At 40.0% G+C, this 20,770-nt stretch overlaps 1 protein-coding gene across 8 annotated transcripts in view; it reads left to right on the plus strand.

The window, feature by feature from the left end:
- HECW1 (HECT, C2 and WW domain containing E3 ubiquitin protein ligase 1) overlaps positions 1–20,770 on the plus strand; it is a 272,346-nt gene that overhangs the window by 151,066 nt on the left and 100,510 nt on the right. For 5 of the 8 annotated variants that reach the window (XM_032103814.1, XM_032103793.1, XM_032103833.1 and 2 more), the window contains one exon: positions 18,175–18,253. In XM_032103814.1, coding sequence (XP_031959705.1) covers positions 18,175–18,253 — 79 coding nt within the window. The remainder of the gene's footprint in view (positions 1–18,174; positions 18,254–20,770) is intronic. The other 3 variants (XM_032103802.1, XM_032103861.1, XM_032103853.1) reach the window with 1 other exon arrangement.

Here is a 20,770-nt window from a genome sequence, read left to right on the forward strand (position 1 = left end):
CTGTGGAAAGAAAGTGACCTGTGTGGGTTTCTCATCTATCAGAAGTACCTGCACATTTAGCATTGTCCCTGATAACAGGATTTCTTTCACAACAGCAGCCGTGCTGTCCACATTCTGCCTGCCTTATGTGCTTATACATTGCCACTGGTGTAGGCTAACATAATGAAGTGGTATAACATGAAGACACAAGTCTTTGAATTTAAAGAAATTATTACACTGACTGGGGAGTTGCTTTAGCATTTGAACAGACAGTTCTGTATGCCCATGGTTTTCTGTAGGCATTCAAGAAGCAATTTTGTCATTGTGTGCAGAAGAACATTATGGTGTCTGAAGTTAGGGAGGTGTCATAGCTCACAGAAGCTGATCAGAGAAGTTTAGTAGTACCTCTTAGAAGGGAATTGACAAAGATTTTATGTGCACAGGGAACACTAGCACTTTCATGTTACACAGTTCTGTCTGCACTCACTGTATACTTGCTTTGAAATGTTCTAGAGAATGGATACACCAGCCATTTTACAGCTACAGCTAACATTCATTCAGAGGCAAGGGCAGGTTTCCTGGCAGAATTTGACCCCACTAGCTATATAATATAAGGGAATGATTTTTGATATCGGAACAACCCTCAGCATGCTTCTTACATCTGAAAAATGTCATTATTTTTTTCACTTCCATGTTGTTTCATTATAAACCCACACTAGTGTTTTACAGCCTGATTTGGTCATTCTCAGTTCATGTTCAAGCATACTTACTCCCATGAGCAGCCTCTTAATACTTGCACAGTTGAGCCCTTAGTTCAGTGTAATTACATTTTTGGTTATGCTTTTCTATATCCTAATTATCACTGATTCAAAGAATTTGAAGGTTAATGACACGTCCAAATTAATTCTTATTGCCACCTCAGTAACACAGGCTCTTTTTCAGTATCCAGTTATATAAAGACTATTGTATTTACACTGCAATTACCCTGTCATGTAGTGAGCACTTCATTTATATGAATTAGTGGAGTTGGAAAGCGTAACCAGGATGTAATTGGTCCTCTGACTGCAGCGTAACGAGTGTCACTGTGTTATAAATAATAACCTTTCTCTTCCTTTTATTTTCCCTGCACTCATTTTAAATAGGGATGGTTGAGATTTTCTTTAAATATTAAGAAAACTTATTTGTAATGAAGGTCTCTTCTGAGTGCAGTCCAATAATACTTGCTTTTACAGTTCTGATTTAGTAAAGGTCAGGTGGAGCATCTGGTGAAACCCCACTGACTTTACTGGAAATGTTTAATTATTTTCTTTCATATTGGCAATATCTTTCAAAATGTATTAGAACTGGCAAGTAGGGTCACTTGCATTTTCATTATGACAGATTTCAGATATGTCAGTGGCTAAAGTAAGAAATGATCCAGGTCCATGTTCCTGGTGGCTTTTTTCTCTTATCTTGTTATCGACTGTTCAGCTTGGTGTGGTTGAAACTCCTATTACCACTCATTCATAGATTTACACCCCTTTTGAGAGGTAAGTGTTCATAATTTATTATCTAATAAGCACAAATTGAGCAAGGGAGGTACAAACAATTTTCTTTGTGAACACTGATTTCCTGAGCAGCAGCCCATAACTCTCAACATGCAGGTATGCGTGTTTTTATTGTTCCACCTCAGGAGGAATGTCTCTGCTTTCCAGCACACAGCTGTTTGTATATTTAAATGTAATTTAATCTTGCAGTCTTCATAATTCCTGATTTATCCATATGAAAGACAAGTTATTGGATCATCTTAATGGAATTTCAAATACAAGTACCTAAAATTAATCTTGGCATCAAAAATCAGAATGGATTGGAAAAAAGATTATGCAAGAAATGCTCCCAAAATACTTCTCAGTGTTTTTTCTGCCCAAGTCCACATGCATATTTCACACAGATCTTCAAGGAGTGCACATCTAGGAGAGAAGGGGAAGAGCCTCTTCCATGATGCGTGTGGGATACGGGGCAGCAGGTGTGCAGGGGTCAGCGCTGCACTTCTCTGGAATGTAGTGCTTGTTGCTGAGGAGGCGCTGGCTATGCTGCCTGGGAACAATCAGCATGGAGTGCTGTGTCAGGCAGCAACTCTGCACATATTGCTGCTGCATTGACGGCCCTTTTGCATCGTGTGGTGAATCCAGGTAGTATACGAGAGCATGAAAGAACTACGCCTATATATCAAATGTATCCCTGGCAGAGTACCAGGTGCCCAAAGCAGGGAAAGGCTGTGTGCCTGTGCAGGCAGGGTGCCTGGGGCAGGTGTCCTGTTCAGTGCACTGAAGAGTGGAATGATCTGAAGTCGAAGTTGTCGAGGTCCTGACATTGTCGTCTTAAGTCCTCTTTTACCACTGCAGGCATGCTTAAATTCCTAGTAGCTTCACACATGATGCACTGCTGTAGGCATAGCTGCAATGGATTTAAACAGGAAAGAGGTGACATAAACAGGAAAAAGCTGGCATCTTTTAAATTACTAAATAAAATAATTCTGTGAGTGTTCCTCCATCAGACTTTTTCCTATTGTGGTAGTCCAAATGTGCAGTTCTGCAGATTTAAAGCAGAATAGGACAGAACAAAAGCCAGGGTTAATGCTACCATTTGCAGATTCCATTAAATTGTTGTCCATTTCTTGCCCTTTCATGGACTCTAATTAAGCAGCACTAATTGTGGAGCTGGTGAGCCGTCCCTAAGTACCACTGGCCACAGCCTAGTCTTCACTTTGCAAGTCAGTGGCACCAATTTTGGGCTTCTCCCTGTTGCCTTAATTTGTTTGTATGTGTTGTTTCAAAGAAAACACTTGTGTCAAATTTAACCTTACTGGTCATCTGCTCCTGCATGAACTTCTAAGTGTAGATTTAGAATTATTTAATTGGTAGACTTGCAATACAGCACAGAGTTGAAGTGAAGAAATAAAAAGTATGACAGATGGGAACTGGAGTGATTTTATTTCAGCAACACCAAGAAGACCATTACACAAGCCATTTATTTGTTAATGGGTTCAAAAAGAGCCTGGTATTTCCCAGCCACTTGCTTTTAGAATGTCTCTTGTTATGGTCACATAATAGCCATAGTAATGTCTGCACATCATATTGCTCCCTTCTGTGGTTTAGTAAATTATGGAGAGATCAGCAACTGTTCAGCACACTGCACTGGTATAATTATACTTGCTTTGGCCTTTTACATTCTTAGATGCTCTCTCCTGCATCTGGTCAGATTAATGAAAAACAGTACAGTTCCTGACATTACACAGTGGGTCTGAGGGCAGATATTTTAGTTTTTGAAGGGGGAAGGATTTGGACGTATGGAGTACTTCAGAGTTGAATGTGATAGAGTGCTGAATGAAGGAATGAAGCCCCTCCTGCTTCCTCCCTTCTAGGAGTTACTTGCGGTGATAGGGCATTAACCTGATTGTGGGTGAGCACCAGATAAATTACCAGGGGTAGTTTAGACTACATGACACAGCTTTCCAGCGTTTCAGTTCAGAAGTTGCAAAAAGATATCCTTTGATGTTGCTTTACAAAACAGATGATTTCTGCCCTTTCTCCCTGCATTTGCCAGTTTGATTTGTTATTGTCAATTTTGTACACATTGATTTAAATCTCACTGGGCGCATTAGAGGCCTTCTAATTAATTGAAAAAGAGAGCATTGTGTTCTACCCATTTTTCATGTGTGTTTGACTATTATTCAGTGAAAGCACTATTTATACTTGGCACAATCTTAATTAAAAAAAAAAATACACTTCTCACTCAGAAAAAGAAGGAACTGAATGTTGCCAGGGTGAATCCAGTATCCAGCTGGTCCAACACCAGAGACCGTGGAAGCTATAAGAACCCTGCGTGAAATCCTCTAGGTCAAATTTGGTATGTCTGCAGTACTGCCTGATGGGGCATAAAGAGTTAAAGACCAGGGTTTGGTGTTCTGTGTTCCATTTTCTTTCCCAGACTGCTTATCCACATCTTGACTTGCCCTAATGTTTTCACTAGCTGTCCTTTCCTGCTGTGCACTGGACCCGCATAGAGAGGCAGCTGTTGGAAAAGCTTGTGTCCCTGTTGTAAGTGAGAGGCTTGATGACTACAAGTCATTGCAGTAGGAAAATAATTTTAAGCTTGTCAATTGTAAGCTTTCTGTGTCCCCACACAGAATTTTTCCCTTTGATTAGGCTTTACAAGTAAAAAAAACCACCTTTGCTTTCTTCAGTTTTTGCATTTACCTTTGTTCAATTTTGTTGTCTTCTCCCATGTTCCAGGATTAGCAAGCATAGAGATAATAAGCTGTTGATCTCTCCCATCTCTGTATCAGTTAGCACTGCTTACAGCATTAGCATATTTCCTTTTACTGAAGTTCTTCTAAGGTACTTTAAAAGCGTGTGTGTCAAGTGACACGATTCTGATCTGCATCTTCTCTTGCACAATTTTTAATACTAAATTAAATTCTTGTTGAAGGCATAAGCAGACATTTTCAGAATCTCTTGTAATTCTGCTAGTCATGAGTTGAAGATCTTTATGTGTTTATATAGAAATACGGGGAGAAGAAATTCTGAGTGTGGATAACAACCTCATGGTTTTGTGTAGAAGTCATTTCCAGTCATGTTTCTGGGAGGACATTGTCCTTTCATCAAGACAAGAAGCCCGTGTTGTGGTTATTGTTAAAATCATGCTGACACTTTTTCAAGACTGTCTGACTTAATGTATGAATTCTAATTGTTCAGATCCTAATTTCTAAATGATGACCCATCTTTAGTACCTGCAATTTCAAGCTAATTTTTCCTTTTTTTAATGTCTTGTTCAGCTTTGTTATATAGCACTGCTGTTGGTCATCTTTATATTTCATCTCAGATGTGGGTGGCAATGTTTTACTTCCTGGGTATGTGCTAAAAATTAATGTTTTCCAAAAGGGTTACAAATTCTCAAACAAAAGTTGTTATCATAGACTTTAATCTGCTATTAATTCCTATTAGTTGATGAGACAAAGCAGAAGACTTAATAGTAAGTATTAGCTGTGCTGAAAAGCACAGCGGTCAGGTTTCGGACTGACATGTCCATTCAGGAAAATTGGCATATTGAACCGTGCTGATTAGTTTAGAACAAAGAAGAAATTACTCATGTTGAAGAAGGAGGGCAAATATTAGCTGAGAGACAGCTGTTTGTGTGGATAAGCCTTCTTAAGATGTTGAATAAATTTTAAAAGGTGTTCAGGGAAAAACATGAACTCACTGCTTGTCCGAAGCAATGAATAAAATCCCAAATGGCTCTTTTAGAGCTTACAATGAATGAGGCAAAATAAGTAGATGGAGCTGGGACAGTGAAGGCACTTGTTTTGTAAAATTCTTATGATACTTCTGTAACAATACAAAAATACGGAAAACAGGGTAAATACAGCAGAATTACTGTCTTACGGTTTTATTTTTAAAATATCTGTGATGTTTGTAAAACAGTGTTAGGATGTCAGAGGCTCATCTTATTTAATGAAGATGGTCTTTTGTTTAACAGTATCTACTGCTGTGTCTCAAACACACTGCCAAGTGAAAAGGGAAGAGGAAGGCTAATCTGCAGGGAGAGATGGTAACAAAGGTGTGGCTATGGGTTTTAAATCTCTTGGTGTAGAATATGGTAACCTGAAAGCCAGATCCACTGAAATAATAGAGATCTTTCTGCCTATTCAGTTGGTCTTTCTCTCAAAGCCTGGGTAAACTATTGCACAAATACAGGCTAAATGCAAGTTTTTACACTGTGTTTCTTTGCGTGGCTATTTTAAATTACTTACTGCTATAAGGCATGTCACTGTGGACAGCTGCTTTGGAGTATCATGCAAAGTTCAAATAAATTGGTTTGGGTTGTGGTTTTTTGTTTGTTTTCTTTTCTTTCAGAAAAGAGCATGGGGACTTAGCTGTGGTTTCTGTCTGAGGTCTCCTGAGGCACTGACCAAGCTGCCCATGGTCTGTGTTGCAGCCAGAGCTGTAGCCGGCAGGCTTTCAGACGGGAGGGAAATGTTTAGGACACACAGATGAGAAATGAGCTAAACATGTAAGTGGTGAATTTGCTGTGCAAAGGCAAAGTACAGTTTTACAAAGCTTTGATGCATAGTTGACCATACTGATAAATTTTTGGGTAGGTGTACAGATTATAAAGTCTCTGAACAACCCACAAATGTAACACAGATTTTAGTGGAATCGCATATTCCTAAGATAAAGTATGCTGTGTTCCCTGTGGCCAGCTGGAAAGCTGGCACAGTGGGAGGAAAGCCGAGAGATAGGTACAAGACCTCTTCTTGTGTCCACACATCTGTATCACATGTATCTGAATACAAGCCAAGGCATGAACTTAAGCTGAGATGGGCAGTTGTGTGCCCAGTCTCTCACTCAGCAATTTTCAGCACATTTCAGCAGCTGTCATCTACCAGCATGCCTGTTTTCAAGCGCTGCATGGATTTCTGTACATCAGAGCAGCAGCCAGACAAACAGCCATTCATGCAAAGGGAAAGAAGGAGGTCATAAAATTCATTGAAGCCAGATCTGTAGCCTGCACTGAACCTGTGTGTAGCGCCACCGTGAAGTTTCCTATCTACCTACTACAGCTGATAGATGCCAGCAGTTTAGTCCTGATTGGATTTTCAGTAACCAAGGACTTGCCAGTAGCCAGTGTAATGGAGAAAAATAACTTTGTTTTCTTGAAATATCTTTCTTTTGTTTTCTTGTCTGCTTTCCTTAGTCCTGGAAAGAAGAGGGGCTGGGAGGAAGATCTGGGGAGAGAACAACATTATTGTAGTTTTGCAATGCATAATCCTTTATAAAAATAGCCAGTACTTAAGATCTCTTCTGAAATAACTCATACCCTCAGATAACCTAAAATCAGCTGGCGTGACTGAGGAAATGACTATGAGGTAAAGTTGCGCATATTTATAACTGGTGGATTTGTAGGTAATTTTGAATGTTTGTGGAATAACTTGGCGGTTGTTTCAGTAGAAATACCGTAAGTAGGTGATAGAGAGGAGCAGGTGGTGACTGAAAGCCTGAAGGTTTTTCAACATCCCAACAGGCACCTGCAGGTATTTGCCCTATGAGTTTAGTGTGCATGGATGTCCACGTGCACGTGCATGCAAGCCCTATCATGATCATGCCATCCTTTGTTTTATCTGTATGGTGAGTATATCTTGGAGTGCCTGTACTTAACTTCACACAAATCTGTGTGATCCAAAAATAAATTTATAATGTTGCATTGGGAAAAAGTTATGATGGGAGACAGTTAAAAAAAAGAAAGATGCATTAAAATTTATGTATCAAGACTTTATGCAGACTTTATGCTTCACAGTTGTCTTTTAGGTTTGCATTTCCTGATTTCTTGGAGCTTGACAGGATAATCATGTTCCCTTCACGTAGTTTTGTTGATGGAATAAAGTTATATAACATTACATACTTTTCTAAAACATTTTTTCCTATAACTATTACTTGGACCTCTTTTGTTCTCAGGCTTTATTACAAGTGGGGAAATCGATGTAGGTCAGTATGTTATATATCAGCAGATGTGCATAAGAATATTTCTTTAATAGAATTGTGAACACTTTGTTCATTTTTAATCCTTGAATCTCTTGAGGAACATTTTTCCATTTCCATTAAATATCTGAGGTCTTTTTTCCCTGGCTGGCTGGCTGAGTTCTCAGGCAAGCTTGTTTCCATCTGTACTGAAAGCATGCAGCATCTCCCTACTCAATCATTTTAAAAGGAGGCTTAAATTCTTACATCTGTAAAGTCTGATGGAAAGCAACTAAATTGTTCTTACACACTTCCCTTTTTAACTGAACCAGTCTGATTTTTATTTACACTGAAACAGCTTTTGCCCTTATGCCTGTGTGGTAGGACTTCATGGTGAACCTAAGTTTAAACCAAATTAATTAGACCACATGTTGATATTCTTAGCAATGGACCACCAGCACTGCTCATAATCCCTAACTAACCCTGCGTAATTGTTAAACTTCAGTTCACAAAATGCATAATGGACTGTATCTCGGGTACCAATTTGTGGCTTTTGACTGGCAGACTGAAACTGTACTAGGACTGTGACTCCAGAGGTGAAGTGTTTAATGGCAACCAAGGGCTGTTACCATACAACTGATTCAGCTATGTGGGAATATTTAAAACGTAATACCAGAAAAGTCTGGAGGTGCCACTGTTGTCAGGAAACCCTGGTTTTTAAAGCAGCCTATTTCTTTCTCTCATTTTTCCCCAAAGGATCTCACTTACCTTTGTCATAGGCAAGTTTGAAAGCTGCTGCTGTCAGGTTGGAGTTCTAAGAAAGCTGTAGTGATCACTGTTGAGGTATTGGGATTTTTATGGTGCTTGGCTTGGGTGTTTTGAGATGTATCTGAAAGGGCTGAAGGGAATTTTTTTAGGATGTAAAGATCTGGAATTTTAGAAATAAATTTCTTGCTTTCCTTGTAGCATCCTCCACTGCTTTTTCCTTTGTTTTCCACTTTTCTTCTATAGACCCTTGCCTTTTTTCCTCTTTTCTGGTTCTACTTTTTCCTTTTCTAGTATATTTCTTTCACTTTTTTTTGGGCTTCTTCCTTTCAAGGTTTTGAAGAGCTTCTGGATTAGGAGAGGTCTAGACTGCCTGAAAAGCATGCTGTACTCTGACCACAGCCAGCCTTTAGGACCACTTGGCTGCCTCTCAGACAGGTGGCTGATAACTGTGTGAGCCTCACAGTGCGGTGGTCAGAGCTGGCAGGAGCACCCAGGCATGTGAGACATCTCCTCCTTTGCTGTGGGGCTGAGCTGTGGCTTTGTCAGTCTTAGCTTGCAGGTCCGCTGGAGTTAATGATTCCTCTGAAGTGACAGCACTCCTGCATTTAGTTGACACCATTTTCCCCTCCTGTTGTATTTAATGACTTTATGTTCAGAAGCCTTGCATCCAATATGCACCAGGCCAAATACTTCACAAGGCTTTTGGTGGCAACTGAATTGCTGTAATTAATTCATCTGTTACTGGAGATCAGATTTTGTAAAAGCTGCTTCTCCCCAGAAGTCGTTGCCATACCTCAGGTTTGCTGTAAAGCCCTGCCACGGTCATTTTCAGGATGAGTCTGGCCTCTGTTTTCTTCATCCTTCAGACTGGACTTTACGTACGAGGAGTGGCAATAGAGCTGGATTAATTTATTCAGTCTTAAGGGAAGTCTTACGTGGAATGTTACTGCTGCCTTTAACTACCTAGTGGGATATTGTAGGGAAGGAGGCAGACTCTACTCACAGCACAGCAGGTCATAGACACAAGTTGCAATAAGAGACATTCTGATTAGGCTTCAGGAATATCTTTTTTCTCAAGATGGTAGTCAAACATTAGAATGGGTTTCCCAGAGTGCTTGTGGGATCTCCTTCCTTGGAGATACTCAGAAATGAACTGGACAGGACCCTGAGTAGCCTGCTCTAAGTTCGACCTGTTTTGACTGAAGGGTCAGGTGACTTCAGGAGATCTCTTCCAACATTGTTCATTCTATGGCAGTTTGATTACAATCAGTATTCCCACAAGCCCACTTCAGTGGAGAAGGCTGTTGACTTTTTAAAGCCTGCTGTTCTAGAAAGCAGCAACCTAAGGAAAAACAAAACATCAAATGCTGTGGACAGCAGAAGCCAGTTGAAAAACGAAGGCTATTTTTAAATAGAAAATACTAAAATAAAACAACCACAAAACCAGATAAATAGCAAAATCAGCAAACAACAACAACAACAACAAAAAACCAAAAAACAAAACAAACAAAAAAAACCAATGGGTTTACCAAGGTGAGATAAGCAGTTTCTGCTGAGTCTAAGGGATCTGCTAAAAGGAGAAACAGAGTGTGAATGAGGCTGCATTAACTAAGTGAGACTGTAAATACTATAAAAGGAGATTTTTTTTTCTTCTCGGCTTTGTCCTTTCTGTGGCATCATAACTAGAAAAATGCTCTGTGTAGTAAAATGTTTTATTAGGAATTCAGCAAGTTTGAGAGACTTTAGAAGTAGCACAGATATTTCTCTACTTTTAAATTCAGTCTATAAATCTACAGCCACCTCATTTCTGCCCAAAGTAGGACCCAAGGTTGAAAGTAAAGTGTCTGTAACTCACTTCTGGAAATAAAGGTATTCACAGTTGAACTGGTATTTGAGGCATTCATTTAGAAGAATGGGCATTGTTTGCTGCCTAGCTGCTTCTTTTATACTGCAAAGGGTCATTGACTCAGTTCCCTTGTCCACACGATTTGACAGCATGACTAATGCTCTGAGCCCTTCTTCAAACATAGCTTAGCTGAAAGATAGGGCTCTCTCCCTCACGTGTCAGCATTACTCATCTGTGCACTTGTCCCATCCAAACTATGTTACAAGACTGAGGAGTTTCTGAAGCTGTAGTGAAGGCAGCTGCTGTCTAATAGTTTCCTACCTTCCAAAGACATCGTGGATGTGTCAGTGTTTTCACTATATTTGCCCTATGTTTTGGTGACTGGTCATTTCTAGGCAGAGAGAAAAGGTGTTGGCAGCAATTTTTTAATTCTCCATACAAACAAAGTGTTTTCATGAAAAGGTTGAATTTGAAGTCTGTGGGGCAACTTTTATGCAAAATTACATGATCCAATCAGTGTCCAGTAGGCCTCTTCATCTGTCAGTGGTAAAGCTCCCAGTTATTTCAGTGGCTTGCAGGATATCGCTTAGCTGTTCCAGAGAGGATAATATTTACAATCAGTTCTTGCTGTCAAGAGTGCTTAAGCACATAAATACTCTATGTATGGACCTGTCAGGTTTACAAGGTCAATCCTGTTCTGCATTAGGCAGCTCCTTGGTGTAAATCTGATCATTACCTCAGATTTTCTTGTAGGTTTTTTTAGTGGATGGTGGTAACACTGGGAAGCACAAAACTGTTTAGCAACCACAAAAAGCCACCTTCTCTGCTAACTAAACCAGATTTTGTTTTGAACATTGGGGCTGTAAAACACTGTCATGTCTTAGACCACTTACCTTGCTGAGAGACTTCTTAAGGCTCACAGGGTCATTAGTGTCAAATAGCATTCAGTCTCAGAACCAGTGTGGGGGCAGTTGGTGGGATATGCTGTGGAAAATGGCCCTCCCAGAAGTTTGATAGGTATAAGTAAAAGATCTGCTGCTTAGATATAGTCCAGCCATCAACCCAGAAACAGCAAACCAAAGCCTACCACATGCATGTGTGATTGTCTTTAAGTATCTGAAAATCTAAGACTTTATTTAAATTAAGTTTCAAAGAGTGATGGAAGACCAGAATCTCTAATCAGAGCTTTTCCTCTGCTGCCAAAGGATAACCGAAGTTTATTAGGCAGAGCTGTTGATACAGTTAAAAATCTGAATTTAATAAATTTTTGGAAGAAAAAAATATTGGACTCTGTGGAAGATACTGGTTTCTTGCCTCAGTCCTTGATTTTGTTTTAATTGGAAGTGTTTGCTCCTAACATCCTTATTTGAGATTCTGGTTATGCTGAAAGAGCATTCTACACACACAGGATTGGTCAGGGAATATGAAATAGCTTCATGCCAACATGGAAACCTCCATATACTTGGTATGTACTCTCACTGGATGTCCTCTTGTCGTAAGCCTGTTGATAGTTGCCTTCTAGAGGACTTCACTGATTATACTAAGCAGCAGGGTTTTCTCCAGTGTTTTAGTTTGGCTGCCACAGTTTGTTATCTGGTGAAAGAATTTGTAACATTTTCCATGGGGGGGGAAAAAATTTACTCACTTCCTTGCTACCTATTTAAGGGGTTTCGAGGACAAAAGTTTTGGAATGAAAAGCTTCTGTCTTCTGGGAATAAATGAAATAATAAATAAACAGTGCTGCAGGATGGGGCAAAAAGTATTTTCTGCAGAGAAAGGGCAATTGTCATATGCCCACAAAAGGCAAGTTCTCCACTTAATTAGGGAATGGCATTGAGAAGGTTGTGTATTACAAGGCTAGAATGCTCCGACAGTGGCACATGGGGAAGCCTCTGTGTGTGTGGTCACAGTCCTTCAGGGACATGAGCTGGCGGCAGAGTGCCCAGCAGGAGTTTGCTGCTGGAGAAGCTGGCAGCTGTTTGGAAGCACCTGATAGAAAAATACCACAGTGCCAGCACAATGGCTTAACAAGCTAACAGGATAAGTGGAATATATTGCATTCAAGAGCTGGATAATTCTGTCAGCAGAGTGGAGGTTGCAGCTGAAGCACTGCCACTAATTAGGGGTAGATTTTTCAAAGTGGTGCCTGGGATTATAGACATAATTCTGTCAGTGGCAGTCAGGGAGCTCAGATCCGCATTTGTTCCTTTCAGAATTCGCTCCTTGCATCCCAGAGCAGCTTCTTCACTGGAGAAGCCAAGCGATGGTATAAAAGGAGGCACTCAGTCTGTGTTTGCTTAGTCAATTTATTTTACAAAACAGTTTATTTTTAAATTCAGCACCTGGCAGGAAATGGGAGTTCACCCATTTGCAGATCTACTGAGGAATTCCCTCTCTAAAGAAGATGGTAGAATATGAAGTGTGAACTCAGGATGATATCTGATATTCTCTTACTGTGATAAGATGCTTCACTGCTGCACTGTAGAAAATGTAAGCCTTTTTCCACTTGTTTTGGAGAGTTGACCTAATGTTAAGCATTCAGTGAAGTCAAGAGGGCACTAGTAAAAGCCAGCAGAAATAGGTTAGGGGAGAATAAATTTTTGAGGACTGTTCTGGACTCCCATGCCATGTACACATAGTCTGTTAAAACAATGGCTCCAAGCTGGTGTAAACTGAAATCAGCAAGGCTGTTAATCTTACTTATTTTGCTTTAAATCTGCTGGCAAGTTCAGTAGTCTTGAAAAGCAGAGAACAGAGAACTGGAGCTTGAAGCAAGTGTAGTGCAGGCAGTGACTGGATAGCCTCTCTTCTGTACTGCAACATCACATCTTTAGCTCTGACACATCTAGCAATACCTTTTCTGTTTGCTGATGCGCAGTTTGGGGCTAAGTTGAGGCTATTTTTCACCTTTGATTTGAATCAAGCACAGGTTGCAGCCTTCCCTTTTTGCAGTGCTCTAATCTACTGCTTTTCATCCTCAGAGCCAGTGTGTACAAACAGAAAGTATTTTGCTGCTTTATGTTTGTGATTTCCAGTCTTCTTTCATTGTAGACTTCCATCTTGATTATAGTCTGGATAGTACTGCTTGGAAGTGTGAGCTCTTCTGAATACTTTGATATGTTCTTAGATCTACTTTTTAAAAGAAAAGCTCTTGTGAATAGATAGTATTGCCCAGGCTAGAGCTTTGCCAGTTTACAGTACCTGACTGTTTAATCTGTGTTAGATATTACTGTAGTTGCAATCTGTGCCGTCAGTGTAAAATATTCTAGGTTTTAATTAGCATCTTGTAAAATTGGAACTTGATTATATTGAGCATTAGGTCATGCCCATGATGTTCACCATGATATAAAGTCAGTGGAAGCAAACAGGTAGTGCAGCACTGATTTTAATATCACTGCAATTTCCTCTTTTTAAATGGAGGAAATACTGGCCTATGTGAGGTAATTTATATCAGTTAAGTGTTGCCATTCTTTTGCAGCAGAAGCTACTGATACAGAAGTGCTTTGGCTGTCAGTGAAGAGTAAGATTACTTAACCTAAGTGTTTCTTCTACTTACGGGAAAAGAAAATTCTCTTAGCTTTGTTGAATCTCTTCATGTGAGCGCAGTGGCAAAAATGTCCTCTTCCTTCTGGTGAAGAAGAGTGCTACAGAACACTAAGACATAAGAGTATTTTCCTGTTCCATGTGTGGGAAAAGGAGTAAGTGCTTGTATTTGTCAGCTGTGCATGTCTAGCTGTGGTAGATGCATGTAATAAAATCATATTTATCCTGTTTTGTATCAGCAGGACTTTAAGAATAGTTAAGTTGTGCTGCACGATAGACAAACATGCTAAAAGGAATTTAATGCTGCAAAGGAGGTTTTGCCAGCATGCTGCACTGTTACTGGTCACTGTGGTGTCCAAAAGCAGATTTTCTAGTACAGCACAGTTACAACAATTAGTTTGTTCCAGAACTCTATTTACACTGTACCTGTATCCAAAAGTATTTGCCTCAGCATAACCTAGAGCAACAGGGAGGCTGAATAGGGGCAGCCTAAGTGTGCCCTGTAAGCCACTTTATTTTCAGGGGCAAGAGCATTGTCCTTGTTACTCTTCTACATATTTAGGTAGACTAGTGAAGGGAAAGGTATTTTAGGAGATATTTTTAATTAGTTGTGAAATCTCTGTTTCTGGCTTTCTGCTTAGACAAATGTTTAGTTATGTGCTTGGAATTTTGCCTCAGCAAGAACCGATGGACTGTAATACTATGGGATTTCTCAAAATGATTTTTTTTTTTTCATAACACATACCATGGCTGAAGAGGAAGGGAGTCTCAAGGGCACCCTTTGCTAGCATGAAACCTGCCTCCTTTCTCATTCAGGGTCACATAACTTCCTTCTAGCATTTGCAGGAACTACTCACAAGGAAAAGTGATTCCAGGACAGGACTATTATTTTTAGCTTTCAGTCATCTCCTTCAGTCTTCTTTTTCTCTGTATGGAAAAAATGAGAAGCACTACCAAAGCTGTACCATTTCCTGAGGTCAGCAAGTCCCAACAGGCTTCAGTCTGGCCTCAGGTACCTTCCCATGTTTCACAGTTAATCACGGTCAAATGCTGGTAGTCGTCTTTTGCCTTGCTTCAGAGGCTGGGAAACTATCACAAACCAGAAGATTTTACAGTGTGTGTTTATTGGAGAATATTTTAAAGGAAGTACAGATGCTTCTCTGTTTAAATGTATGTGCTCCCATCAGTGGCAATGATGCTGGCTCCAATTGCATGCAAGGAAATCAACAGGAGGTTTGAACACAGTTCAGGAAGCCTTTGGTTTTTGGAGAGAGATTCAGCTAGGCTTGAAGTTGCAGCTCATGTCCCATCTTCATGTCTAGATATAGCAGAAGCATGTAGTAAAAGCATATTAATTCTGTTTTGTATCAGCAGGACTTGTAAAATAATTAGGCTGGGTTGCACAATGTGCAAAAATGGCATTATAAACTAAAAATATCAAGTTAATTCAGGCTGAGCTCTCACTTCAAGGGCATAACAAAGCACAGAAGTTATTGAGGAAAAATCACATTTGTTCCTTTTCGTGAGAAGGACTTCAAGCCCATAGGATGTCAAGTGATGAGATGAATGTTGTCTGTCTGTCAACTAACTGTGTTTTAAGTGGCAGTTGAGAAGATAGAGGGGTTTTTACCTCCTGCTGACTAAATTCAAGGTTTACTTAGAGTGACGAAACTCCCAATGTAATTATATTGCAGCCACTAAAACCAGTCTGGATTTCCTTCATGATTAATGGCAAGCAGGACAGTATGACCTGTGCATGTCCCCATCCCAGGCCTCAAGATACTGGGAAACCCAGTTGATGTGGTGGCTGGTGAGCACTGGTGACCACTCACCCTCTTTTGCTCTGCCCTGCATCAAGTGCAGCCTTGTCCTCATTAACTGGGGACAGTCTGGTATTGCATTAGAAAGCAGTGAATCCAAACTGCAGCAAATAGCTCTTCTTATTTTCAGAAAATCAGACTTAATGTCCCCCTCCCTTCCTTCCCTGCTGTTCCTTCTGACTTCTTGAAATGCCAATATTAAAATGTAATCACTTTTATGGCCTTCCTATTACCCTTCCCATTCTTAGAGAGAGGATGTTTGCTTGCTCCCGAGCCTGCTCTGCCATGACCCATGTCACGGGTGAGAAGGTTCTGTGTATGTGTGAGGAGAGTGGCAGACCAGTGCCTTCAGACCACTGGAGGATGAGGAGCACAGGTTTGTGATGGTAGAGCTACACAGGAGGCTCAGTTGTATGAAGTCTTTAATGGTGCATCCCAGGTCTCAAACCCAAGGACAAAAGCCTCTCTCCTTCAGCCTTTCTGCCATGCACTCCCTTTCTCATCCACCTGGCCAAGAAGAAAATTGGAAAAACTTCCAGCAAGTGTTGCATTTTGCTAAGATTAAGTGCTAGGCATTCTCAAAGTGGCTGGCATGCTGATGAAGTGCTGCAGCTCAGAGAGTTATGTAGGGGTCAGCTACCGAGGATGGAACTTGTTTGCACAGCAGGGCTGGCTTTTAGTACCCCTGATTGCATGGCTGAGTGGTGAGCCCTTGACAGGATGCTGTGGGGTGCACCTGCTTCACAGAACAGATGGACCCTTCAGGAGCAAATAAACTTATTTTGTTGTTGTTTCACTTACGGGACTGTATGTGTTATTACTCCCGTTGTGTAATGGCAAGCTTTGCCTTCCAAGTTTGACCGTGCTGAGGATGCTTTACCTGTATCAGGATTTGTGACAACACTCTATTATAACTGTCTCCATACAGTTTCACTAATGTTGATAAGGCCCCTGAAGGATCATTTAATGGCAACATATTTTTAAGTTTTGGACAGGTTTGCAGGACCCCATCAGATCTACCCCAGTTTGTTCAATGTGTAGTCTGCTGAACTATTCATACTGGCATGATGTATGACATACTTGGCAGGTCTGAAAAAAACCCGGAGTAATGTTGAAGGACCGGAAAAAAGCACATTTTCCAAATGTGCACATATCTAGAGTGGTTGGCCCAGTTATTATCCTGGACAAAATCATGAAAAGACCATAAAAATAAGCATTAAAGGGTAATTAATATCAGGCATTGACATAGTATGAAAAATACATGTTGACAAGGAAATGTCATTGTTTCTTGATGGGATCACAACTTTGGCTGGTAAAGGTTGCTGAGTTCTTGTCATAAAATTCCCATAGACACATATATTCTGAATTAAATGTGTCTGTATCCAGAAACCAGTGGTGGCTTCAATAAATATATTGAAACCTACTTTGCTGAGAAGGCCAACAGTGCAATTGCAACTAATTAGCTGTGATCCAATAGGGATGTTTCTACTGGAATTTATTCATAGTCCCTCTCTGCTCAGTACCTTTATCCCATTTAGATAGTCTGAAAGAAACAAAATGATTATGACTAAAAGTCAGGTCCAGCAGAAACCATTATTTTACAAGGATGTCTAAATTCAACCCATACATTTCTGATCTAGGCCTCATCTGCGTCTGCTTGCTTAATCCCTGCTAGCTGGGCTACAGTACCCACTTGCCCATGTTTTGCATTATCTGGGGGCAGAGAGCAGCTTGTTTTCTAAGTTAAGCTTGACTACACAATATTTAATATACCGAGCAATGAGTCATAGCTGAGTGGGATTTCAGTTACTGTTTCCCGTCAGAAATTGGAACTTTACTGCATAAATGCTGTTTTTCTTTTTTGGCTGAAAGCTGAATGGCAAGAGTGACACGGAGCTGCTGCTTCCCGGGGGCAGAGCAGCACTTGGTTTGACTCCAAAGTCAGTGGGAAGCAGTACTAGTAGCGCCACCTCCCTGCTGAACTTGGAGTCTGACACCCGATGGCATCTCCTGTGCCCTGCTCAGGGACTCCGCGTGAAAACTACTGGTGGTGGGTTTCTCCTGATGCCCCAGACACTGGCCCATAGGTGTACTTGCTTCCCAGTTCTGATCACAGCCAGAAGGCAGCCTGGTGCCTAATTTGCACAACAGCAGCTCACCAATAAACTTACTGAGCCAAGGACTGACATTAAAAACTGAACTGTGGAGTACAAAGAGTAATCAATAGATTTTTTTTTTTTTTTTCCCCAGCTCACCCTCAATGTGTATTGTTAGCAAAATTCACAGTAGGTTTTTATGCAGGGTACTAGTAATCTCTCAGAAGTCTTTCTCCAAGGTATGCAATAAACTTTCTGGAACAAGATTTTCCACACAAGTTATAAAGATGGAAGTTGTTTCAAGAGGTGATAGCCACATCCCCATCCTTATGTACTACTTTTATCTCCTGATTAATAAGTAGCTCCTTTTTGGGTGAAGAACTGCTATATTCAAATTACAGTAGTATTTTTGCATCATTCTGGTTTTTTAAGAGAAAGCTTCCAGGAAGGGATGACTTAGGCCATTAATGGTTAAATGATTACCTAGATAAAAACATTACTTTGATCTCTAGTCATATAATTGATTCTTGGTTGTAAAACTAACTAAGAATCTGTAAAAAAGACAGTTACTAAGCAATTGCTCTGTTCGAGAGTTGTTTTCTTTCTCATAATTCTTTATCTTCCAGCAGATTTTTAAAAGCATCACCAATGAAGACTCAATCCAGGGACAAGGAAGTCGGAGACTGATAAGTTTTTCATTGTCAGGTAAGTCACTGCTGATATGAAAGTTTTAAGCCCAAAGAGTTGGGGATTGAAGTTACTAGAACCTTAAATGTACATGTGTGTGTAAGTACGTCTATGTATATACTTATGCATGGGTTCTTTTTCTGTTGCTCTAGAAGTAATGCTGAGGTAGAGAAAAGATATCTATGATTGTTGCCACACTCTTTTCCTTCAGTGAGAGTTATGTGCTATAGTGTCTTGTTCAAGTAGAGTTTTGGGGCCACATTAGGTTCTTCTGTTTACAATTAAATATGTAGGTCAGGGAAAGCAAGATCAAAGGCATGTGCTTTACTTACAGAGGAAGATGTGGTTTGTGGTAGTACTCTGTTCCTTGGAAAGCACGTTCCACAGTCATGGTCTGGACATGAGGCAGATCCATGTGCTGTGGTGCAGAAGCTTTCTCTGTATTGCTCAAAAGTGACTCTCAGACTTCTGGAGCCAGAAGATTGCTCTCACTTCTCTGCATTTCGTGAAGAATGCTCAGCCTCATTACTTGGCACATCACTGCAGGTTTTAAAGGCTTAATATGTTTCCATGTAACAGCTATGAACCATTTGATCTGGCTTTGGTAAGAACAATCTGTAAATCATGTCTGTAGACAGAAACCAGTTTGTCAAAAGAGAGTGGTTATGAGCATGGCTCTCATTTTGGAGTTTTATGCTTGCTGGTTGGTTTCCATATTTTTTTAGCTCTTGGAAGACAGAAGTGCTTGACTTGACTTGGAAATTCTTTGAGCAAGTAGTACACAGTAAAAAAGTTACCCTAGTTCAAAAGTTTTACAGGCATAGACCTTGAAGTTTAAAGTCCTACTCTTGGACAAGCATCTCATTGTATGATTGGGTTTGGCCATATGATTTATTTCAAGCTTCCCTCTGTTAAGCATGCATGTCAGTGCTTTTCCTAATTAGGCAGACAGTGTGGTTCTTGAGAGGTTGTATAGGATACATGGCAAATCAGACTGAGATTGGGTAGGGCTTTTTAACACATGGTGCTTTTGCCAAGTTGCACTCTGGACATCCACCCATCAATTGATAAAACCACAGGTTTAGCTCAACAGAAATAAAGAAGTAGACTTAGTATTTTTTAGCGTCAATAAATAATCTTACACAGAAAATTTGGCCCAGAACTAGTTACAGTTTTTCATTCTCTCAGATTCTTTGGCCTAGTAAGCCAAGAGGTGTCAAGAGTAGTAATTTGTGAGACTGTTAAATAATGTGGTCTCAGTGGGCCCTTTTATAAACTAGAGTATCTAATTTACAGCTTGATATAAAGTATACAAAGACTATACCTCATAATACATTTGGGATATCTTATTCCAGTGATCCACAAGCAATTAATCTGCATATATATCACATCCATATTAACAACATCATCACAGCCAGGTATTTGAAAGGCTTTGATAAACTAATTTGGCAATTATTTTATCAAAAATCTAAGTTATCAAAATAGTTCCATTTCAGTCTTTTCTGAAATTAACAGATTAACACATCACAAGGATTTATTTATTACTTTCTTAGTCAACACCACAACAACAAAATGTTGTCTCTCTCAAAGCAAAATTATTGCTAATCGTATCTCTATTATGCTAGCTAATAAAATGCAAATCAAGGCAGACCTCCCAGAGGCATTGGAAGGAACTGGGATTCCTTTCCATTTGCACTGCTATCTCAGCAAAAAGTAACCTCTCTCTTGTCACAAGTCCTTTTGGCTCATACAGAGTTTTCCTTTTCAATATCTGTATTTTGGTATACTGTCATCTTCAGTCATTATTAACTAATAATGACTGTATTAGTTAATACAGTCATTACTTAAAAGTTAGATTTCCAAATTATGGTTGATTTAATCGCAGTTAAAAAAAAAGTGGCAGGGCATTAGTGTGACTGGAGCTCGTTGCACCAACGCAGAGCCATCATGCCCTAAGCAGTCTGTCATCTAAAGAATGCAAGAGGAGCTATGCCTTCTGCCACATAATTTTTTAAAAAGGAGAAGTTAGTAGAATGGGAAAGAAAAATCTCAAAGGAGGCCAAATCCCAAGAAATGCTGAACAACATGAGTGCATTTCAGATGACTTGTATTGCTTTCTCTACTGCTGAGACAGTCCAGTGAGACCCTGTGTTAAAATGAACTGTGTAGAAAGAAACAGGGCTTTTTTCTAAAAAGCTGTTGACAAAGTGCTTTATTCTTTCTGTAGTTTATTGAGTATTTGCTTGGACAAAATCCAGCTGGTTTCACTGGAGGATTTTTTTGAGAAAAGATTTCTGGATTGAATAAAAATGTCAAACAATGAAGAAGGTGTAAAATGATCCTTCAAGGCATGAGAAGATGGCTAGCTTCTTGAGAATGGAAATAGCAGAGAGTTTGCACGTGTCACTAGGAGGGTTTTTTATTTCATGTTTGCTTCCTTGAAGACTGGAAGTTGGTTCTGTGTAAGACTGGTTCAGATTAATAGGTTCACTGGCAACGGTGATCTCAAGGAAGATAATTTCCCATGATTAAGCT

The sequence above is a fragment of the Corvus moneduloides genome, chromosome 1 (assembly GCF_009650955.1).
Source record: "Corvus moneduloides isolate bCorMon1 chromosome 1, bCorMon1.pri, whole genome shotgun sequence".
Classification (NCBI taxonomy): domain Eukaryota; kingdom Metazoa; phylum Chordata; class Aves; order Passeriformes; family Corvidae; genus Corvus; species Corvus moneduloides.